Genomic DNA, 24597 nt, shown 5'->3' on the forward strand with positions numbered 1-24597 from the left:
CCAGAACTGACATGAAGAGATAATAATGCTTTTATGTATTTAGTCTTTGTTAAATCGTGTTTTTTAACATTGCAGGAAGAAGTATATAGAATATGAATGAATAAATTATAATAATGAACCTTTATTCATATGTTTAGGCTAACTGTGCCTTAATACAGAAATAATATATGTATTCATTTATAGTGTGTCAAAAGTCAGAACTCTGTCTCCCCCTCTGGTCGCCAGCGGTAACCATCTCCTGAGTTTTAACCACAGCCCCCTTGAATCTGCACACCTGACTCTCATTCACTCAATTAACCATAGCATACTTTGGCTCTGCATGGAGTGAACCTCAGTGTGAAGTATTATTTGTGCCACTCTGCTTTCCTTACTGAGCATTATAGCTGGACCTGATACTCTGTCTCCTGACCCTGCTTTTGACTCTGTTTGCCTGCCCCGCCCCGCCCCGCCCCGCACCAACCCTCGCCTGGATTATTGGCTACCCCGTCTCTCCTCTGATTATCTTATGCCTGCTGTTGACCCCTGCCTGACCCTGATTTAGCTTTGCTGTATTTGGATCTAGCCGTCTGCCTATTCTTGTGACACAATACTTTGCCAAACATGGATCCAGCGGCAGCAGTTCATAGCCTGACGTTTCTGACGGGGTTTGCTACTTTGTTGATGGAACACAGTCGCCAGCTCCATCGTCTAACCTCTGCGACTGAAGCCATCAAGTCACGGCTACAAATCAACCCATCTGTCAGCAACACATCTGCCGCAACTTCACTGGTCGCTCAGTCATCTTCAACAACTGGTGAAAGCAGTGCGCCTAAATCTCCTCTCGCTCATGAATCGGGAACGAGAATGGCGCTTCTGGACAAATTCAACTGTGACCCCGAGCAATGCGTGGGGTTCCTTATGCAGTGTCATCTATTTTTGTGCCAACAACCCATCCTTTATCCACTGAAGATGCTAAAGTGTCACTGGTGTGCTCCGTCCAGACCAGAAAAGCGCGAGATGGCAAAGACCCCAATGAACATTTATACGGGATCAAGCAGGGGCTACAGGGGCTCCATACTTTGGCGGCGTGCACAGACTGTAATATCAGCTCGCTGATGACAGCTTTTCGTGAGGGACTCGCAGCAGAGCTGCAGCGGGAACTGGCGACAATAAGGGGTTATCCTTGGATCAACTCCACCATCAAACTGGATAACCTGCTAAGAATCCGGCGGCCATGCAACCCAGGCTCAGCGAACGTCATGCCCATCTCACTGTTTCTCTCAGAGCAGCCAGCTCCAAACATGACCTCATGCAACTCCTGGAGAATCTCTGTTTCTACTGCGGCCAGCCTGGCCATGTTCGCAACACCTGTCCCAATCGCCACCCACGACACTCTGCGGAACCGGTGAGTGAACCCATGCTCACTATTACTCTGCCTAGTTCCTTACGCTTTGATAACCGCGTAGTGGAAACAAAGGCTATGATTGCCTCTGGGGAATTTCATTGACCTGGCTTTTGCTCATTCTCACAATGTCCCGTTGCTCACCTGCGACCCCCAGGCCCCTGGGGTCAGGTCAGATCTGGTTCCTGACTCAGGACATCACAGTTGTCTCATCGGATCACAGTCATGAGTCCCTCCGCCTCTTCAGCATTGAAACCCCTCGTTTTCCTGTTTTCCGGTCTGCCTTTGCTGGAGAGGCACAATCCAGCCATAAACTGGTCAGAGCACAGACTCAGTTTCATCTCCGCTCAGTGCTGACAACACTGCCTTCAGACTGCAGTACAGTCTAAAAGCTGTGCTGAGGCCTGTAGTACATCCGACTATATGAGGCCACTGATGTGACTGTGAAATACCATTATCTCCTGCCTCTGGTTCCTGCAGCCTTGTACGGCTCGGTTCTTCCCAAAGCTGGATTTGACCAGTGCCTACAACCTCATCTGCATTCAAGCAGGGAATGAAGGGAAAACCGCCTTTTCAACAACCACTGGACACTATAAGTACCTAGTCATGCCCTTTGGTCCCTGTAATGCTCCTTCTATGTTCCAGACTGTCGTCAATGACGTCTCCTGGGACATGCTGCAACACTTCGTTGTCATTTACATCGACGACATCCTGATCTACTCTGACACGTTGGAGGAGTATGTTGCATATGTTTGGCAGGTGTAACAGCAGCTGATCCAACATAACCTGTACACCTAAGGATAAAAGTGAGTTCTACAAGACCTCTGTATCTTTTCTGGGTTATGTGATCAGTGCGGGACAGTGGACCAGGGAAAGGTGGAGGCGGTGCTGCAGTGAACCCAGCCGGCCACAGTGAAGGAGCTGGAGCAGTTCCTTGGGTTTGCCAATTTTTCTCCAGCCAAGACCTTCACTTCTTGTTCCTTAGGGTTGTGCATAAGGACGTCGAGGGGGAAGGGGTTTGGATTTATTTGATTACCTTTTGGTTTGTAATGATTTAAGTCGTTTCTTATTCTGCGTCTGTTTATTTTGCTAACATGCATTTAAATGTGTAGTTTTCAAGAAACCTGTATCCTTTTTTGTGCCTGTTTGGTTAAAGTGACTTTTTTCCTGGACGGGGCCAGCCAATTAATTTGAAGCCCATAGAAGGCAGAAGATCTCAGTCTGAATGAAGGTTGAAGTGGAAGGTGCTACTATGAGCTGTGCAGCCAATATGTTTTTTGTCAAATAAAGAAAAGTTGTTTCTGAACCTTTTGGACATCTCCGTCCTATGTGAACCAGGCAGCTCTGGTCACGCTATTAAATGACAATGACCATGTGATTTAAATCTAAACAACAAAGTTAACCTTTATGGAGGATCTTAATTATCAAATGTTAATTTTTATTTTTATTTTTTTTAACTTGTCCTGTCCAACAACAACAACAGGGGTTATTAATCTTCAGACAAACAAATTAAACAAACCAGAGGTATGTCTGAATAAACCCCTTTTGTAGTTGAGGCCAAACTTTATTAATTTCAATCATATTTGAAAATCTTTGGTGTTGGACTGGACGGAAAAGGAGAGGAGGGAAGAAGAGAGAGGGATGTTAGAGAGAGGGGGGGGGGGTAGGAGGGTGAAAATAGGAGGGGGGGGGGGATAAAACCATGAAGCAGCATAAGTAACAAGTTTACTAGATGTTTATCATTAAGGTAAGGTTCAAATGTTCAAATCTCAAAGGGCGGGTCCCAGAGCCAGGGAAGGGTTGATCCCAGCCCCAGGTGTAGATGGGCAGCCCATCCAGCGCCGCTGGCAAAGGGACCACCCCCCCAAGCCAAGCGAGACCACATCCCCCCCCCCCCCCCCACACACACACACACCCAAGCCCAGAAGACAGCGCAGCGCCCCAGGCCGCCCCACCCAGGCAACGGACCCGACCCCCCGACCAGCGGAGCCCCCATTGCCCCCTACCGGGCACCGGAGGCCCCGACCCCCACCCCAAACCACGGCAGTAAGGCAAGGAGCAGCGCCGACCAGCCCCCCCCCCAAGTCATGGAGTTAGCTATGGGAGACCAGAGAGACTGAGTTCTTTCAAAGTTACTTGAACTTTGGGCTGACATCTCTTCCAAGCTGATATGATCAAACAGCAGATTTCTGTGTTGACTTATATTTATATTTTTCTTGTTTTTCCAATTTATTAAAATTGTTTTTTTTAGCAATGCAAAGAGTTATGAAAATGATAGATACTAATCCTCCTTCTATATCGATGGCACTCATGTCACCAAGCACACAAAGTGACGGTGAAGCTGTGATTGGAAACTTAAGCCAGACTGATAGATTGGCACATACCTGCTGCCAGAGGGCCTGGACAGGCGTGCAGAACCACAGTGCATGCATGTAACTGTCAGGTAGATTACTGTCACAGTGCTCACAAATGTCTGAGTTACTGAGACCCATCTTGAACATCCTCTGTCCAGTGTAGTAAATTCTGTGTAGAGTTTTGAAATGGATTAGCTCCAGATTTGGACTTTTTGTCAGTTTAAAGGTGTTTAGACAAAGTTCTGACCAGAAGCTTTCATCTGTGCTGATGCTCAAATCTGCATCCCATTTTGTTGTCGGAAGTGAAATATTATTATCTAAATTACATGAAGTTTGTATATTTTGGAGAGAGTTTTATTCATTGAGAAATTAATCAGAGAGGTAACTGCTTCTGGTTGCTTCAAATCAATGTCTTTGTATTTGAACTTTTTATTAATAATAGATTTAAGTTGCTGATATTCCAAGAAGTTATTTATTCCATGTTTGTCTTGAAGTTCCTGGGGAGTTATGAATCTTTTATCAATAATTACGTGCTCTAGTTGTTTTACACCCCCAGCTTGCCAAGCTGGGAAGTGTATCATTTTTTTGTTCATGAGGATGTCTGGGTTGTTCCAGATAGGTGTCATTTTGCACGGTTGAATTGATGATTTTGATATTTTGAGAAATTCCCACCAGGCTGTTAAAGTAGCGTTTATATTAATACTTTGGAAACAATCCTGTTTTTTAACTGTTTGGCTAATAAATGGTAGATCTGACAGGTTGATATTTCCACATAACACTTGTTCCAAGTCTAACCATGAGTTGGTTTCTGGATTATTTTTTAACCATTTTAAGATGTATTACAATATATTTGCAAGAAAGTATTTGTGGAAGTTTGGTAATTGTAAGCCTCCACAGCTTTTTGCAGATTTAAAGTTTTTAGACTAATTCTTGCAGGTTTATTGTTCCATAAAAAGCTTGATATGGATGAGTCTAACGTTTTGAACCATTTTAGTGGCGGTTGTGTGGGAATCATTAAGAAGAGATAATTAACTTTAGGTAAGATTTTCATTTTAACCGTGGCTACCTTGCCCATAAGGGACAGAGGCAGGTTTTTCCAGCAGGTTAGATCGTCCTGTATGCTTTTCAGTAATGGGGTGGGGTTTAGCTGCACCAGTTCTGATAGTTTGGGGGAAAAATAGATACCTAGATATTTGATATTTCCTAATTTGACTGGTATTGTGAGTCTTTGCTCCGCATTGCTGTTCAGTGGTAATAAGACAGATTTATTCCAATTAATGGAGTAGTCTGATATGGAGGAGAATTCATTAATGATTGTTGCTGTTTCATTTACAGAATGTAAATTACTTAAAAACAGTAATATGTCATCTGCATAGAGACTAATTTTATGATGGCTGTGTTTGGTTTTAATTACTTCAATGCTCTCATTCTGTCTTATTGCTGCAGCTAGAGGCTCAATAAATATAGCAAAAAGAGAAGAGGAGAGTGGGCAACCCTGTCTTGTTCCTCTTCCGAGAAAAAACCTGTTGAAAGTCTGTTTATTAGTTATAACTGATGCATTGGCATCACATTGATAAGTTCCCAATGACTGTCTGTAGAATAGAGTATATATCTGTGTCATCAGCAAATATGAGTTTCAAAAGCTTTGAAACACTGAATATATCAAACTTCCAGTTTGTCAAGTAGGATGTCATGATTGAGTGTGTCAAATGTTTTTTTATGTTAATGAAAATTCCAGCTGCAATTTTTTTTGTCCAGAGCATTTGTGATTTCCTCCACAGCATCCGAGATAGCCAATGAGGTTGATCTGTTTTCTCTAAAAACCATATTGGTTTTCATTTATAATGGTTTGTTTATCAATAAATGTAACTAATTTATCATTTAATGTTATTTCTAAAATTTTAGAGAATGGTGGAAGAAGAGAAAACGGTCTATAGTCTTGTAGATAGGAATCACTCTCCTCAGTTTGCAACATAATGGTGCTTCTCTCAGACTTTGTCACAGCTTTTAAGGCCCAGAAATATTTGATACAATAATTGTAATCAATTTGGATGAGGAGATGTTATTCCTATAACTTACCAGCTTTTTTTTTTTTTACCAATTTTCTTTTTTTTCCTAGTTAGGAGTCAAAGAAATTCTTCTCACAATAGCCTGAAGAAAACAACAAAAGAAAGTTCAAGTATGTGAAGAATTTTTTACTAAATAAATCAAATTAATTTGGATGACGATGTTACGACGGAGTTTTAGGGCCACGGTAAGGAAAAGAAATTTGGGCCAACGTGGCGAGATTAAAGTCGTCATGTCGACTTTAATCTCGTCATGACGAGAAAAAATTCGACACAAAGTTTCGAGAAAAAACTCGTCTTGTCGAGATAAAAGTCGAAATAAAGTTTCAAGATTAAAGTCGCAAAAAAACTCGTAAATTTACGAGATTATTGTGGGAGTGAGCATGCAGAGCAGCAGTGAACGCCGCGCAGCAGCAGAGCAGACCGACTAAACTCAGTTGAACAGGTGAGCTGAATGTTTATTGATAACGTTCCAAATGTCTGGAAGCTCATTTGTTTGATTTACAAGTTATTAAAGGTTTATTTATTGATGGTTGGTTTGCAGGATCTCTGCAGCCCGATGAAGCCATCGGGTGTCCCTGCTGCAGCTGTTTGCTCTTTGTTTTTTAATCATCAAACGGGTCGCTTCATCTGCAGGAGGGGGCGTATGTAACACTGTTTACTTCCGCATTGGTGTTTGGATGACAGGTTCATGACGTAATGTGACAGATGAACTTCAGGTTATGTCAATGAAAAGGAGAATAAAGGCTGCAGCGGTCCTCTGCACCCAAACGTGTCTCTGAGCTCCTTATTTTACAGATGAAACTCTGCTTTACTGACACTGAACCCCGGAAAGACGGCTGCACGGAAAATAATCTGATTTTGAGTCGCCAGAAGGCTCAGAATCTCTTTGTTTTAAACGTATAATCCGGAAATAAAGATTCACAAAAAACTCCACATATTTCATCTTCAAACTAGGCTCCGATAAACAGACAACTACGGGGTTTTCTCCTTGTTAATCTATGAATTTTTTCCCGTAAATTTACGAGTTTTTATCTCCTAATAAAATTACTTTTTTTTCGGTGGCCATAAAACTCTGTCGTAAACTCTTAAATACAAAGCCACTAGCTCACTAACATTAGCCATAACACTGAATACTCCTGAAAGACTCAGCTTCACTGCTCTCGCGCAACATTGCAACTTTAATCTCGAAACTTTATTTCGACTTTTATCTCGACACGACGAGTTTTTTCTCCAAACTCGTCATGACGAGATTAAAGTCGACATGACGACTTTAATCTCGTCATGTTGGCCAGAATTTTTTTTCCTCACCGTGGCCCTAAAACTCCGTCGTACGATGTCCATGTTTTATGTTCCTCAAATTTTTTTTTTTTTTGGTACTTTATGTACTCACTGTACATAAATGAGGACTGCGTGGAAAAGGTTATTTCGTTTTCTGGTTGTATAGATCACTGAGGACCTCTCCTGGACTCTGAACACCACAGTGGCAGTAGGGAAGGTGACTCCACTTCCTGAGAATACTCAGGAGGAACAACTTGGAAAAAAGCTGCCAGTGACAGAGCTACCATAAAGAGCATCCTGGTATACTGCAAGACAGCGTGGTAAACTGGGTGCACAGCCGCAGACAGGAAAACATTGCATCACCGGGTCCGCCTGCCCAGCCTGGACGCCATCGCCAGCTCTCGCTATACCAAGGCAGAGGCAAACCAAATCCAGGACCGCCTCCATCCCAGCCTTAACCGTTCCAACTGCCACTGTCAGGCCAGTGCTGCAGGTCTCACAAGGCAAACAGACTGACGGACAGGTTTTTCTTCCAGAACTGATACTAAACTAAAACCAAAAAAAGACCTCTTGTACCTCTGTGTTTTTTGGTATTTTACATATGATAATTTTTGCACATTCTTTCTCTTAGAGCTTTCTAATTTTATTGTGCATACAAGAACAATAAAATAACATTCTGATTATAAATTCTTTAACATGTTCCCTTTTTAAATGAATCTGCACCTGACACATTACTTATTTTAAAGTAATTGTCATAAAAGACCATCTTCGAACTAAAGTGACGGTGGTCCTTGATTGAAATTTGAGAAGGCCCTTTTAAATAAAGTTATTTAAAAAAAGAGGGGGCGGAGCAGTTGTGGAAACAGGAAGAAGGCGGTGTCGTGTTCACCGGTCTGTGTCACAAACATGGCGGCCTTCAGCAAGTTTGTGACAGCCAGGAATTCGTCCGCGGTTGGCGGCCTTCTGCTGCTCATCTACCTGCTCCGTAAACGGCGCAGAACGCCGAAAGGTCACAGGTGAGTGACCAACACAACACTCTGCGACGGGAGACAGCTGCCGCGCTTGACGGCTTGTTGTTGGCGGCTGTCTGGGAGTGGGACATTTAGGGGTAATCGTCAAGTCGGGATTGGAGCCGGATTCAGCCTGGTTGACAGGCCGGTTCAGTTCGTCACACCGTGGTTTCGTCCTTGTCGTCAGTCCTCGAGTTATGGTCCAGGTGGCCTTCACAGGTACAGCGCGGCCCTAAAGTTCCAGCAGATAAGCCGGTCGTTGAACGTTGACCGGCTCGTAACGTCGCGTTATCTCGGTGACGGTCAGGAGGGGAAAGTTCGGGTGCTGGAACTGGACCACTGCGAACCGATGCATTGGTTCGGACCGAACCACCGAACCAGGCTTTGTTACTGTCCCAAGTATTGTTAAGCCACTTTTGGACCCACTGGACAGACGTGTGCAACCATGTGTCACCTGCTGTGGACATTTGTAACATGCTAACTCATAACTGAGCTCGGCACGCGCCGGGGCGCGTGCGTCTGTGGCTCGTGTCCTTGGGTCAGGTCGGAAGCCGGGAAACGAGCCACAGGCGTAAAACAAATCAAAACAGGTGTTTGATTAAAATAAAAGAATGGCAGAAATGTAATGAATGAAGATGTTCCTCACAGGGAAGACGTAGCAAAAACTCAGTTTGTCTCTGTTCTCCTCCCCAGTTCTAAAGGAGAGCCGACCTTGCTTCTCAACACAGAGGTTTGTTCCAACAGAGCAGCTTTTACCATATATTTTTCCCGGATGGAGCAGAATCTGACACATTGTGCTGTCTTCATGCAGAAAGATGGCAAAAGAGACAAGGCGGCCGTGGATAAAACCTTCTTCCTCCGAGTCCTTAAGATTTTGCGAATCATGGTGCCGGGAGTATTCTGCATGGAGGTACTGTCATGTTTGAGAGTATTTGGATCAGGAAAGTTTTCACAAAGGCTGATCACTAATGAAGGCTGTAGGAAACGCTGAGTCATCTTTAAACAACAATCCAGAATCACAAAAGTCGGTTTATTCTTTTCAAGCCCCAGCTTTTTCCCCACAGAGATGGAGAAGAACTAAAGAATCTTTGCTTTAAAAAAATCGATACCTAATTTAACTTCATATGCCACCCTTTTTTCCAGTATCTGTTTTTGTTTTAAGTCTTAATGTCTCACTCCGATCATCTTTTGATCTATTGTAAAATATTTCCCAGTGATCTTTTAATTAGGATGATGACGATTTTAGGCAAAATTTAAAAACCTTGTTGTTTTCTAGGATATAGTTTCTGCAGAGCGGCAGTAGTTCATCAGAACTTGTCATAGAGCAACGCCGCCTCCCCTCCCCTCCCCTCCCCTACCCTCCCTTTTCTGTTGCAGAGTGGAGCAAAGGGCTACCCTATTTTCTACATCACAAATACAATATTTTTTTCAAACTGTATTTTTTCATCTGCTCCTAAATAACAACAATTTGAATGAAGACATACTCAGAAATGCCATTTTAATCTTAATTTTGTTTATCTGTGTACTTAATGAGAAAAATGCCACAAGACCTTGTCAAAAAAACACTGTTTTCATCAGAGTGGGTCTTTAAGACTGGCCAGGTAATATTAATTTTAACTTTCTTCTGGAAAAATGGCCATAATATTCAATAATTTGCTCACCTCATTGCTGCACGTACCATAAGCATTCATGGTCTGAGATTTGACAGAAGTGTTTCTAATAGTGGAGGCAGAGCAAAACCTCTGCTGTGAAAGTGGAGATGACCAATTTTCAAAGGACAAAACCTTTGCCTTACTTAATGGTTTGCCATGTTTAATGGTTCCTCCCTGTTATTCATTGGCTGCGTTCCTCATAGACAACCTACCTGATCCTCATTGCCAGCATGCTGGTGACCAGAACCTACTGTGACGTGTGGATGATCCAGAACGGAACCATGATTGAAAGGTCTGACCTGTCTTCAGACTCTTTTTGTCCTGAGTCACGTCGTTGTTAGATGTGTGTGAACCACTGACTGTAGATGAGAACTGGACCGAGTCATTGTGACGTTACTCATAGATGATGCCTTACTTCGTGCTCTAACCAAATTAAGTTAATTTAGTCACCATTTTTTACAATACGGACGGCGCCATGTAGATGCCAGATGACGTTGGTAAGCAGTGATTGGCCCAAGTCTGTTGGAGTCATCGTTTCTATGGCAATCTCTCTCACCAATCAGGAGTGACCTTGTTAGAAGTTTACACCCTTGAAAATTGTGTTGGTAGAATCTGTCAATCAAAAGCGAGACCTCCTACTTTTATTGAGGCATCTGATTGGTCAGTTTATAACTTGAATAACTTAAACTACAGAAAAGTTTTCATTAAAAAATGAGGATTATCAAGAACAGGTTTAAAAAAAAAAAAAAAAAAAAAAAGTTATCAGACCTGAAATGCTTACTCTGACATATAGAATGACTGAGCAATAGCAGTTTATTTCCCAGTAAGCGTCTATGGCTATATCTGAATTCCCTCCTTACTTCCTACCAAATAAAAAACTAAATAGTGCGGCACTGTAGTGTCCTTGATTTAAAAGCATTTTGTACACCAGTGTGTTCTGGTGATGAAAACTTGGATGTTTTATTAAAAAAATTATTACAATACTTCTTTTTATCTTCTTCTCAAAAATAGTTTGAACACAATGGATTGTGGTCCATATTCGCAAACCTCGTGAGCATTTATGCAGACTGTTTTTTTGCGGAGACAAATTTTTAGGGCACTAGATTTTGTAATTGAAGATTTGAACAGAACTACAAAATGCTGAACGCACTATATAGGGCACTTTGTAGTGTTTACAGAGATTTGGACACAATCTATGGGATTTTGGATTCTTGGCGCCTGCTGGTGCTTCCTGTTTGGATCACCAGGGGGAAGGGGCCGCTCCAGTTCTCATATACAACTAGTGGTGTGGATCCAGATTATAAATGGTGTAGGATCAGTATCAATGTAGTGTCTTTCTGTTAGATTATTTAAAGGCTATATGCAGCCTTGAAACTGTAAAAGATGTAAAGCCATTGAAGTTTCTGCAGAGTTTGCTGCAGGTTTCATTTCTCTGAGTTCTGATAACAGCAGAAAACAGAATTTAACTCTATAAAGGAAAGATGAAAGCTAGCATACAAAAAGATGTCATGACTTCTTTCAAACTAAAGAAGGGGTTCTGGATTTGAAAGTTCTAAGACGATGCAAGCTAACCCAGTTCTTCATGCTGTCTGGTTTTCTGCCTCCTTTAGCCTGTGTGTTCTCATCTTTGCAGTGCCATCATTGGTCGCTCAACCAAGGATTTCAAGAACTGCCTGTTCAGCTTCATCAAGTTCATGCCAGCTGTAAGTTTGAGAAGGATCCTTGGACTTTAGACTGTGGCCCTGCTGCTCGCGCACAGACTCAATGCTATTTTTCACAAACTGACACATAGGAGGTGCTGTTCTGGTCATGTTCGTCTGTGTGTTCCTTAATGCAGATCGCTCTGGTGAACAATCTGCTGAAGTTGGGCCTGAACGAGCTGAAGCTGAAGTTCAGAGAGAGGCTCACCAAGAAGCTCTATGACCAGTACCTGCAGTGAGTATAGCATCTTCATCACTATGGAAACTCATCATCCCTTAAGCCTCAAACGCAGCAGACTAGTCTCACAACCTTTGTGCTGTGCAGTCGTCATCCAGTTAATAGCTTAGTCCAGAGGGGTCGTACTGCACTTTTAGCTGCTAATAACCTGGAACAGCTGTTTTACTTGTAGAAGGCTGCAAAGACAGTGGTAGTTGGTTAAGAATTCGGTCTTCTATAGACCTGAGTTTGACAGAAATTTAAGCAAACCCAACCATTGTTGTTTCTAAACTACAATGAAAAACTTAAGTTTTTCATTGTAGTTTAGAAACAACAATGGTTGGGTTTGCTTAAACTTCAACTTAAGTTTGAGCCGGTTTAGCTCGTGCTGGTTTGCGGCGCCTTCCGTCCGTGAAACCCGGGTTCAACTCCGGGCTGAACTCCGGGCTGCTCCCTGTTCCCTTCTCTACCTCTGCCGGTTCCAAGCCCGGTTTGAGAAGGTTGCGTCAGGAAGGGCATCCGGCGTAAAACATTGCCAAATTTACCATGCGACTTGTTCGCTGTGGCGACCCCTGATGGGAGAAGCCGAAAGTGGAAGAATGAAAAACTTAAGTTTAAACTATGATTGGAATTAAGAGCAGAACTGTACAGTAAAATGCCTGGAAAACCTTTGAACTAAAACCTTTTTTTCTAAAATGAATACAATGCTACAAAAAGAACATTTTTCTGTTGTGATCAGCTTTAGTCTCCTGTAGGAAATTTGAAGTCATCAGAAAATCTGCCTGACCTTGAGTTTGCTTCATAGAGGTTTCACTTACTACAAAATGGGAAACTTGGACAATCGGATTGCCAATGCAGACCAGCTGCTGACCCAAGACGTGGAGAAGTTCTGCAACAGTGTGGTGGATCTGTACTCCAACCTCAGCAAGGTAAAATCAACTTGTGGTGCACAGACTCAAGTGTAGGAGTTCCAGCTGACAGAAGCTGCTAGCAAACCTGCAAAGAGTGGAATGAAGCAGTTGTGAGAGGATCACACCATCTTTCTGTTTGTCTGTCTGCAGCCTTTGCTGGACATCGGTTTGTACATCTTCAAGCTGACGAGCGCCATCGGAGCTCAGGTGAGGAAGAAACTCTCCAGAGTTTTTACTGGGTTATGGGTCCTTTATCTGAACTTTTTCTCCATCTGTTTCTTTTAGATGACTTTTCTTTCTCAAAAACAAACATGTTCAGTTTTTGCTTGTTTTTTTTTGTTAGTGGCGTTTTGCTTGAAGTCCTGCTGTTGTGAATGACTCTGCGAACAATTTTGTTGCGACAGTGTTCCGTCATTAATCATGGAAGTTACGCTCCAAAAATAACCACAATAGGTGAAATCTGCGCTGTAGGATTATAGGTGTTCTAAGGCTGTAAAACTCGCTGCACACTTTCTACACTTTTCTCTCAGACACGAATATTTTTACACTTTCAAAGTCCAAGCCTTCATAGAAATATAAGCCCAGGATTGGAGACTGAAAACAAAGATCTGCATGCGATTGAAGATTTGTGTAACTCTGGCTGAAAACATTCTTTACAGGAGACACGACACAGAGGGGTGATTGACAGTGCTCTAGAGCCAACCAGCATGCAGATTACTGTGCACTATTAAAAAAGAAAAGCTTTCCAAATTGCACTGAAAAAAATGTGATATAGTCAGGGGAACCCTGTATTACAATGTTCAAAAGTCAGGGCTTGTTTTATTAGAAAAATCGAATAAAAGGAGAAATTACCTAGCTAAAGATGCAAAGCTAAATGGGATTTGATGTGTGCTTTCTAACCAGGGCCCGACCATCATGATGTCCTACCTGCTGATCTCAGGCCTGTTCTTGACCAGACTGAGGAGACCCATCGGCAAGATGACGGTCACAGAGCAGCGCTATGAAGGAGAGTACCGCTACGTGAACTCCCGCCTCATAACCAACAGGTGAAATCTGCTGAGCTCATGTGCACTTCAGGGGGATGTGTGTGTGTGTGTGGGCACGCTTGTGGGTGCTTCTGTTGGGTTTATGGAGCTAGGTTTTTGTTTGCCAGCAGTGTTTCTGCTGTGAGGGAACTGTACGCATGTCTCCCGAGCCACAGCCAGTTTGTGTTTATACCAATGAGATTCTGTGTTTCCCTTCCTCAGTGAGGAGATCGCCTTCTACAACGGGAACACGCGCGAAAAACAGACCATTTACTCCACCTTCAAGAAACTGGTGCGTTAAAGCCTCTGCCTGTCACAGTGTGATCATGTGAGCAAAGCTTTTCAAAGTAAGAGCTTTTGTTTTTGATAGAAAGCAGATTGAGACTCAGCAGTGGTCACTCTCCTACATTTGGATGTCTGTAGCATACTCTACCCTGCCTGCTTTGGTGGCAGGGTAGAGGAGGTGTTGGTTGGAAAATCCCAATGATGCATCTGGTGAGATTAGACTTTAAAAGTCGGTTTTACATTTTTTTAATTTAGAAGCCAAATCTGCACAGAGAACTTGAACAGGAAGCTGTAGAAGTGGAGTCCGTGAGAATTCGTCATCCTGTTCTAGCAAGTTTAAGATTTTCCTGAATTTTTTTAACGTTTGCACTCATAACCACAGACATTTTAATCAGAGCATGCAGCAGAGGAAAAAGTATGGCTTGGGGGAATAATCCTTCAGGTCTTGTTTTTTTATTAACCTGCCCCACATAGGGAATGAGGGGCAATTAAAGTGCCACCACAAAAGTCTGAATCCACTGAAAGAACGCCACAATCCTCTTTGTGATGCTAAAACATCCACCCAAAGACTTGGCCACTCCCCATATCTAACAGTAACTGAAAAGGGGAAGAAGGTGGACAGTTTCTTGCTGTTTTTCAGCTTTAAAAATCCAGAGTGGTGATGTTTTTATTTAGTGACATTTCTGTCTTGCAGGTGGACCACTTGCACAGTTTCATCTTCTTCCGCTTCTCCATGGGTTTCGTGGACAGCATCATTGCAAAATGTGCGCAGACATAAAAGCAAATGAGCAGGCCGTTTGTGAAAGCCTTTCTCTGACCTGAGTGCCTCTCCTCTGCAGACATAGCCACCGTGGTGGGCTACCTGGTGGTCAGCCGGCCATTTCTGAACCTGTCCCACCCCCGACACCTGCAGAGCTCACACTCTGATCTTTTAGAGGCAAGTTGGACCACATCTGAATGACAGTTTTCTTGTACTTTGCACTTTTTCTGTCCCTTTAAAGTTTTTTTAAAATTTATTACTTATCCTACGTATTCCTTCATGTCCATATTTATGCCCTCTTCATCTTACTTTGTTCAATCTCCAAATCTTCCTTAGCCCTCATGCATTAGCAAAGAGACAGTGGCAGAGCAAAGTGTTTACACACATTCTTTTGTTTTATTCATCACCGATGGTTTCACTGCAAATGTGATCAATGAAGTAATGAGGGAAATCTCTGGTCTAGTAATTGTAATTTATTACCTAACTCCATAACTGACAAATAATAGTTCTAAAATTTAAAGATTTCTTTTTTATCTATAGGGCTGGAAATTAGGCAGAAAAATTGGTTTTAAAAAGATCTTAAAGTCTCAAAATTAACTTGAAGAAATATGCATCTATGATTTGATAATATCTTGCAAGTGAGACAATTTAGTTTCAACTTTGTTTGGATCAAACAAATGATGGTTTGTGGATAGCATAAAAGAGAGGTTTAGTTAAGTAAACCCAGCCGTGAAACAGAACTAAGACGAATTTTCCCCAAAAAGAACCTTTTCTCTGCACTAAACCATTCTTGTCCTCATTGGATACCATTAAAAGATCTGCTGTGATTATAAATGTATCTACAGATGGAAAGCCAGGAAGGTGCATCATTTCACTTTAGCCTGGATCTGCATCTGTGCTTTTTGGCTCTCTCTACAAAGAGATACATTTTGTTTTATAAGCCACTGGGAATGTTTGGCTCACTGGAATTTAGTGCTTTTAATGACCGGTCCAACTATATTACATTATGCTTTGCTGTTGCAAAAAAAACTGCCTCTTGATTGTGACCTTCTGGTGCTAAAACCGCTTTAAAGCCATGCTGCTTTAGTGACGTATGGTCATATACAACTAATGGACTTCACCTGTTCCACTAAAAAGCGCACAAAAACAACTGTACAGTGTGCTTCCAGAAGGTTTTATTTATTAGTAACCTCCCCTGTTGCTGGTGCAGGACTATTACCAGAGTGGCCGGATGCTCCTCAGGATGTCCCAGGCACTGGGCAGAATTGTTTTGGCTGGCAGAGAGATGACCCGCCTCTCTGGGTAAGTGCCCAACCAATGTCTCTAACATTTCAAATCACCTTCAGATACAGCAGAGGATTTGGAATGCTTCAAGAGTGCAAATCCTGATCTATTTACAGACTTTAACACCAACGCTTAAACTATCAACCACACAGCACCATGCTTTTTAGGAGCCGAGTTATGTGCAAAATTTGTGAGTTGTGATTTTTACGCCACGTAGAGAAAATTCCAAGAGTTTCAACAGTTTTTGATGGGTTTTATCAAAATGCCCTTTAAGGAATTATTTAGATTTTATTGCAACAGTAGTCCCCCTGATCTCACTTTTTACGTTTTACTGGATAGAGTTCTATGTGCGTATGAATGTTCCAGACTACAGGATCGTCACACATTTGAGGCAGATTTGACCATCTGACCACATTTATGCTAGGTACACACCGAGGTGTGGTGCATTCAAGAATGCACAAAACGTGGGTTTTTGTATGTGCTTTTAGGTCATGGGGTTTAGGTCATGTCCCCACCCAATATTGGCACATGTGCCTACAGTTGGAAGAGGCTTGGTGTGAAATGTAAAAGGCTTTTTCTTTCACAACTCTGTTCCGACATATGAAAGACTTGGTTTCAAATAATTACGGTAGGGCACAAACCGAAGTTTGGTGCGTGGTCAAAGTTCAACAGGTTTAACTTTTGACGCTTGCTGTATCACCATGCCTTTTGGATGTAGAGCCAAGAAACAGTTGTAGAAACGTGTGTAGCTATGCAGAAATTGGAGAGTTTTGAAAGTTGAAACTTGAAACGCGTTTTTACACATGGTTACATTGACTTTTCATTGGAAGCTGTTGCTCGAACACGCGTTTCCGGGCCCGGTGTGAACATAACAGCAATAAAATCAGTCAAACTGAGCACTGAGGAGACTGAACTGTGCATAGCGAGTTGACAAATTCTAGAGATTTGTTTTGAAGCTGGATGTTTAAGTAAATCCCACATTAATGTGGCACGAATCTAATGGAATAGAGGCGGTGACCTACTCGATGGCACAGGATGTGGATGTGATGTGGCAGACTTGTTCCCTTCATATTTGCTGATCACACCGTGGTTGTGTCCGAATTCCTTTACTAATCACTATATACATTGCGTTCGCCATTGTGTACAGTTGTGTAAATCTTTAATTCCAAAATCCAGTGCCTTAGAAAGTCCCTATGAAAAACCAGTGTGCATCGACGCTCACTAGATTGGCCAATAAAGACCACAATGCACTGAGTTTGAACTTTTTTTGTGAGGGAAAAAAAAAAAAATGTTTTAAACCATCCACATTTTCATCATCAGATCAGTTTTTTAATAAAGAGTCTTCATAGTTTATTATATTTTTACGTGGTGAATTTTTGTCCTCATGTTGGTACGGCCTGTTTATTTCCCATAGATTCACTGCTCGGATCACTGAACTGATGATGGTTCTGAAGGAGCTGAATGCTGGCAAATATGAGCGCACCATGGTTTCCCAGCAGGAGACGGGTACAGAACACGGCCTCCACACAGATCTGCCCCTGCAGTCACTCTCACATCTGAATGTCCATTCTTGTTTGTTTTATGCAGACACTACAGAGAATAGGCCTCTGGTTCCTGGACGAGGGCAAATCATCCACAGAGACCACATCATTCAGTAAGTCAGTCGCTCTGGAGACTGGAGTCTTGTCAGTTTGCAACACCTTTTTCTTAAAGAGACTTTTTTTATTTTCTAGATTTGAGCACACGCCCCTCATGACCCCCAACGGGGACATGCTCATCAAAGACCTAAACTTTAAGGTAAACCTGCTGACACCAGCTTCTGAAGAAGGGTTGTTGCTTAGCAACGACCTGAGAACTTTCAGATTTACACTTTTTTTGGAGAGGTATTGTCCACTTTCAGGTGGAAACTTGTGTTGCAGTTCTGACTCTGATAGCAGGCCAGCATATCCTTTTCTGAAAGCTGTGTTCACCGTCAAACAGCTTTTGCACCTTTAGCTCAACCTTGAGCCTTAAAGTTCATCTCAGAGCATCAGTCGCTTTGCAGAAAAATCTGAACAGTGGTTCAGATGACTTAAGTCTCACTTTAAACCGTTGCCGCACACATTGCACACATGTTGGATCTGTGTTACTAATGCCCCTCGCAAAGAGTGCAAACTCGTCTGCTGTTGCTTTAGGATTTGCTGATAATCCACCCAAAATATTTGCACCTGGATAACAGGTGCAAACAAGATATTAAAAGAAGGACTGCTGAAGGTTTGCTGTTGTTTGCAAACTTTAAGTCAAAACAATGCAGAGGAGCGATGAGTTGAAGTTGTGAGATGGTTGATGCCCAATAATAAAACAGACGGCAGCCTTTAAAGATGATCTGAAGCCTCAAATCCAGAAGCGGTCTTCTGTCATATGAGCTGTGAGGTAAGACACTTGGGTCATTACAGAAGACCCACTCTGCACCTGATGATGGTCGATGGTACCCTGGGAAGTGTAAGGCGGGGGTTGAGGGTTCTCAGCTGCCCCCAGAGTAAAGAAGCTCTGGTGTTGTGGAGAAAAATGAAAGAGATGGAACATGAGGACTGGGAAAAACTGGAAAATAGAAATGACTTGTCAGCAGTATAAAAAATTCTATGATAACACAGTCGATATTTTTTGTGGCAGGCATGCAAATATCTGATGTTCTAAAGTAATCTGACCAATGGCATTGGTGACAGATGAAGATTAAAACCAAATCTCTTGTGTTTGCAGGGTTCAGAGCAAACTCATCCCTGCAACACTCACTGCAAGCATGAACGAAATGCAGCCAAAAGTCTCACATCTCAGTAGCTCTCATTTAGAAGATGCTGATGTTTGTGTGATAGTTTACTTGCGTTATGTCAGTTTCAAATCGGTGCTTGCAAGTTTTCTTTGGATGAAATGTTCTGGGGTCAGAGTCTGAACCAACAAACTACACCTGTAAAGTGGTCAGTTTACCTAAAATGTGTGGGCTGAATGAATATACACTGAGAGCCTAAAGAACGTCAGTTCTGCCCTGGAGATTACAGGGAAGTCTGCAACAAGTCCGGTGGAAAGCCATGCATGCATGTATGTAGATAACTTTGTGATGGAAACGGAATGAAACGGCTAACCTGATCATGATTTGTGTTGTGAAGGTGACGTCGGGCAACAACGTTCTGGTGTGTGGACCTAACGGATGTGGGAAAAGTTCTCTGTTTCGAGTCCTTGGAGAGGTAAGAGTAGTGGTTTGGAATGGAGCTTATCTGAGCATGCTCAGTCTGCACACTGCACCACAGACATGACTTCAGCTTCCTGTCACTGACAGAGTAAAGCTCTGTCTCCACTAACTATTTCATGGGTTCTGCATGTAAACAGGACCTGGGTTTGAACACTGGAGTAGCTGCTCCACTTCATCACTCTGTACATGAATTCAGCGGAGCGCCACAGAGAGTCTCACAGGGGATGGGAGGGTGTTACAGTGATAAATGATGTAGAAATTGTTCTAAGCAGTGGAGAGGTGTAATTACATGCTTCACTTCAAAACTCGACCTGATGGAATCACAGAGGCCAGTGTGACTTTTTAGAATCATTGGATCTGGAACTGTACATTCACACCGACGTTTAGCATATGGCGTTCACACTGGACTGTGGTTACACGATACTAGAGAGGCTTGGTGTGAAACGTCAGAAACGGTGCCAGTCTTGTGAATTTGGCTTTAGGCCTTTTCTTTCACAGCTCTATTCTGATTTATGAAAGACTTTGTGTCAATGAATTCCATCTGGAAACAGACTGCAATTATTCATTTCTCCTCCATGATCAGTTTTCAAGTGGTTGGTATTTGGAAACTATCCATACGTCACTACCAACTCCAAGTCCCTGACTGGCGAAAGTTCATTGGCAGAGCCCAAACTGGTGGAAACCTGCACAGCTATGCGTGAACGTGAGAGTTTTGAACACTGAAGCCCGAAATAGGCATATACGTGCGAACATTGGAAGACGTTGATTGAACATGCATTGCTGCCAACAGGAATTCACCCACTGGACACTAAAAGAAAAGCTTGAAGGGAGTTCTTTGAGTCTCCCAGTCTGTTTGGATCTGCTGAGATTCTGTTACCTGAACTCAAATGCAGAGTGAATTACTGACCCGTGGAATCTCCTGAACCTTTAGGCCTTTAAAACTCCAACAGAAGCCTGGAGCTCAGAGCTTTGGTAGGCCTCACATGTCGCATGGTCTTCAGGCTGTTAAAGCAGCTGGGAGGGAAACGGCTGAACCGTGGAGTGACAGGAGAAAGACTGGTCCTTGAATGCAGACGTAGCTAAGTGACTTGTGTTTCTTCTTCACTGTGAACAGTTGTGGCCTCTCTTTGGCGGAGAGCTCACCAAACCAGAGCGAGGGAAGCTCTTCTACGTTCCTCAGGTCAGTCGGTGGTTGAAAATAGAAAATCTTTAATGAGGCATTAAAAAATAGCAGCCTTGAACATTTTCATTTTGAACAACGTTCAGACTGACTTTATGTTTACTTTCATAGTTTTTTTGTGTATCAAAGACTTGCTTGTTTGTTTTCCCTGAGTTCGGAGATAGAAGGCAGTATAATAATCTGATTTCTCTGAAAGTTGTCCGAGCAGCCTGGGAACTGTCCGGAATATTTCATTCCATTGGCTGCTGTTTCCACAGAGACCCTACATGACTCTGGGCACTCTGAGGGATCAGGTGATTTACCCCGACACCTGTGAGGAACAGAGGAGGAAGGGCATCTCTGATCAGGTTGGCCTTCGTTCTACCTTTGTGCTCTCCTCATCCTCAGCTGCTCTGATGGTTATGCAATTAAACCAGACAGTAAAGAGCTCGTCATCTGCTGAAAAAATAGTTTTATTTTTCAATCGTTCATTCCCTGAGTTAAAATGTTGCAGATGCTGGGAGCTGCTGTCAGAGGCAGCTGCCAATCAAACTTGGCCCCGCCCATTCTGACTATTTCTGGAGTTGTGTGCGGAGTAAGCTCCAGTGAAGTTCACTCATCAGGTTCTGATGGAGGACATCAGAGGGTCTACAGTTGAGCTGAGCTCAGTATTGATGAAGCTGCATGTGGATTCTGGATTTGGATCTTGATGACATGCAGACAACAGATGGCATCTTTTTTTTACATCAGCCGCACTTTCTGAATCAGTGTTGTGTCGAAGTAAATATCAAGTAGTGTCAAGAAATATTTTTGTGTACATCTGTGTGTAGGTTTTGAAGCAGTATCTGGACAACGTTCAGCTGGGTCACATCCTGGACAGAGAGGGTAGCTGGGATTCGGTCCAGGACTGGATGGATGTTCTCAGTGGAGGAGAGAAGCAGAGGATGGCTGTACGGACCCTTCCCTAAGCTCAGTCGGACTGTTAGTGGATTTTTCAAAGTGACTGATAATTGTGTATTTGTGCAGATGGCCAGATTGTTCTACCACAAACCCCAGTTCGCCATCTTGGACGAGTGCACAAGTGCAGTTAGCGTGGACGTGGAGGACTTCATCTACAGTCACTGCAAAACGGTGAGGAGCGACAGAAGCAGCATGTCTGACACACAGCTGCAGAAACTGCTGCATTTGGAGATCAGTTCTGTTCAGCGTTCTGTTCTTTGTGCCAATTCACAGCAGCCATCATCAGAATCATCATCTGTACTTTATTAAGGCTAAAATAAGACGAGTCTGCAAATTTGATAGATGCAGACACAACCAGTTTAAAACACAAGGTGAAAACAGAATGTTTTTTTTTTTAACTGGAAGACAAATCTAGAACAAGACATTCTGGACGATCACTGACCCTGAACTGCACCTTTGAAAGGTTCTCGGTTACATGGTCTACAAATCAACGAAAAAGAATGTTTCATTAACTTTTGAATGTGCAATAAAAGGACAAATATAAAAACCTCTAAGGTTAGAACCTTACATGGATCGGTAGAATCTTCTCTAGCAGCAGATTTCTGTTTGGTCTCATGCGTCTCTAAGGGTGCATTACCACTGTCAGGTAAATCGCTAATTTTATCGCTATCACGATATCAAGCTGTGTGATACAGATATAGCAAAAGTCTGCAAAAATTGCAAATAATGGCAATCTTAAATGTGCTAAAACAATCTTATAGCAGCTTGAACTATTTAGCAAATCAAATAAATCCCTTTATGCATTTAACCAATCGGATGGTCTCCTTTTCGCTCGCCTCCTGTGTAGACGAGGGTCACTTGGAGTGTATTTTATGTTGACTCTTATTTAAATGAAACTGTTGCAGTGAAATGGAAAATATGTTTTTGCTGTTTGTTTGTGTATCAAAAGTTATATTGTCATCGCAATATTGATGACTAATATCGTGGGTTTTCCCTCATATCATGCATCCCTACTGTCAGGTTTCATCCGCTCCAGCATTGTTTGGTAAATGAGAAACCTCATCCAGTTGTCCATCCAGAGGTTGATCTCATGATCTGTGTTCTTTTACAAATATGCCAACATATTCAGAAAAATTAGAGTTGAAGAGATTTCCAGCCCTTTAAACATCAGTAAAACATAGTTTGATGGAACGTTTGATTAAGGAAGGAGTATGGACTTAACATCATCACATCACTTTGAATTGCGTCTTTGCAAATAAAGATGTCTCAACACGTACAACCACATATACTGACATCTTCCTTGACTCCACAGGTGGGCATCACTTTATTCACGGTGTCTCATAGAAAGTCTCTGTGGAAGCATCATAAAGTAAGTCCTACATGTTCCTCTGCGAGGTTTTTTAGACATTTTGAGACCTCTTTGTGAAAGTGAAGGCAGCAACTCATTTCTACAGCAGAAGCAGATGATTTCTGTTCACAGCCGTTTTTCTGATCCTCTTGACGTTTTTCTGAACCATGAGCCACTTGTTATCTATCAGAATGACTATCTAATCTCATGTTTTGTCTATTTTGCCACGTGTTGAGGTCACATCGTTCTCTATATGGTCAAATAAATCCCAACGTTTAAGCTGTTTTCCTGGATGTGAAGAATATTTCAACATTCTTGTTTACTCAGAAGGGCAGACCGCTCTCACACAGCATCTCTGCTTTTGTCTCCCGGTTTCCTCTGCGTCTTCTTTCTGAAGTTTTACCTTCACATGGACGGCAGAGGCAACTACGAGTTCAAGCCCATCACAGATGAAACCGTCGAGTTTGGCTCCTAACCGTCTGCTGACATGAATGAAGTTCTGCCGTTGAAATCTGTACATTAATTCTTTGCACTTCAGGTACAACTTGAAAATGATGTTTTTAATCATGGAAGCTTTTTGTCTTCTACTAAAGTCACTACTGTCTCTTCTCTTGATCATTAATTGTGTTTAACATGGATGTGTGAGGGGAGGTGTCACTGCCGTGTTTTAGTTTTTTTTGTTGTGACTTTTATTGTCTCGATGAGCTCACACGGTGCCGGTCTACAGAGAAGAACAGCCTTCTGGGATCTTCCTGATCATCCACTTTATGACAGGTGATGCTGCTGCTTGGAAGACCTTTAGCTCTGTTCCGTCACCAGGGCTCAGCCCAACGTGTCTGTTTTTTTTCTGTGGAGACGAACGGCTGAAATCAGAACCATGGTGGGAGTTTTTCTCCATCAGAATGAACCCAGAGGGCAAACACTGGATTTGTAGTCCAGGTTACAGCCACATCAAGGCCAACCGTTCCTTCCTCTTTAAAATCCTTTGGACTGAGTGAACCTGTTTGTGCCGCTTCACCAGCAGGTGGTGCTGTAGGCTTCTAGCATGAAATGATGCGTTATTGCAGATACTGCTGCAACAGTCAACACTGTTCTGGAAGGTTCCTCTGCTTTGTTCTGCTGCAGAACCTTAGCTGTTCAGTGCTGCACTTGACCTCCTGCGCTGCCATGCATCACCAACAGAGCTCACGATCCCGTTCTGGTCTCAACTGAAGTTTTTCCACATTTTAGTGTTCCATGTTCTGCCAAGTACTTGGTTTGATTTTGTAATTCCTCCTGTTAATGGTTTTCGTCATCTGTAGTCGTTTTGTAAACACAAAAAATGATTTTTTTTCTAACAAAAGAAGCAGCTGAGTGTTCATATGACCATCCTCCAAATAAAAGTCTTTTATGAACAAACTGCTGCGTAACCATAGCAATGACTTCTTTTGCTTCCGTTACTGACACACTCATGTGTGTCTAAAATTTAAAAGGCAAAAAAATGACAAATCTGGAATTTTATTTTGGTGAGTCTGACTGCATGTTGTAGAGAATGTGGGTGCAGATCATGCTAACAGCAGCAGAGGCTTGATTATGAACACAAAGCAGCCTTAAATGTGGGTAATATGACTAATAGTGCTCTGATGGTTTTAGTCTACTATAGAACAGTAACTGTGTGAGAAATAAAATACTTTAACAATCAAGTTTCCTTGGGAAGTCACCAAACACCTGAAAGTTGGTCCGGTCCATCGCATTCACTTCTTTGTCCCCTCTAATACAGGAATGAATAATAATGAATAATGCACTTCAACATTTGGGAGTAATTTCAATTAAATCAGATTGAGGGTAAAAATCTTTCTGCCTTGTTTTCTTTACTGAAAATCTCATTTTTCACAGCTGTACTGTTTCAGAGCTTGTGGTACAAATGACAATTTGAACATTTTAACTGAAATGTGTTAAGGATTTGTTTAGAATAAATGTCCACCATTGTTTGCCAACA

General features: G+C 42.4%; 1 protein-coding gene across 1 annotated transcript; it reads left to right on the forward strand.

The window, feature by feature from the left end:
- Positions 1-7950: 7950 nt before the first annotated feature.
- On the forward strand, positions 7951-24597 carry abcd3 (ATP binding cassette subfamily D member 3). Its single transcript, XM_004080836.4, has 23 exons — positions 7951-8098; positions 8786-8822; positions 8904-9002; positions 9948-10036; positions 11378-11447; positions 11582-11679; positions 12467-12590; positions 12723-12779; positions 13476-13618; positions 13820-13889; positions 14577-14646; positions 14722-14819; positions 15853-15944; positions 17341-17432; positions 17514-17580; positions 17660-17723; positions 19070-19147; positions 20267-20332; positions 20590-20679; positions 21142-21261; positions 21338-21442; positions 22584-22640; positions 23017-24597. The coding sequence occupies exons 1-23, from the start codon at positions 7989-7991 to the stop codon at positions 23092-23094; spliced, it is 1974 nt and encodes a 657-aa protein (XP_004080884.1). The 5' UTR covers positions 7951-7988; the 3' UTR covers positions 23095-24597.

The sequence above is a fragment of the Oryzias latipes genome, chromosome 20 (genome assembly GCF_002234675.1).
Source record: "Oryzias latipes chromosome 20, ASM223467v1".
In the NCBI taxonomy this organism is placed as follows: domain Eukaryota; kingdom Metazoa; phylum Chordata; class Actinopteri; order Beloniformes; family Adrianichthyidae; genus Oryzias; species Oryzias latipes.

Bases quoted from the DNA above. Each gene is read 5' to 3' on its own strand.
- abcd3 (XM_004080836.4), top strand. From the start codon at position 7,989: ATGGCGGCCTTCAGCAAGTTTGTGACAGCCAGGAATTCGTCCGCGGTT. The intron at 11,680-12,466 runs GTGAGTATAGCA...TTTGCTTCATAG, and splicing joins CTCTATGACCAGTACCTGCA to AGGTTTCACTTACTACAAAA. The intron at 12,780-13,475 runs GTGAGGAAGAAA...CTTTCTAACCAG, and splicing joins CGAGCGCCATCGGAGCTCAG to GGCCCGACCATCATGATGTC.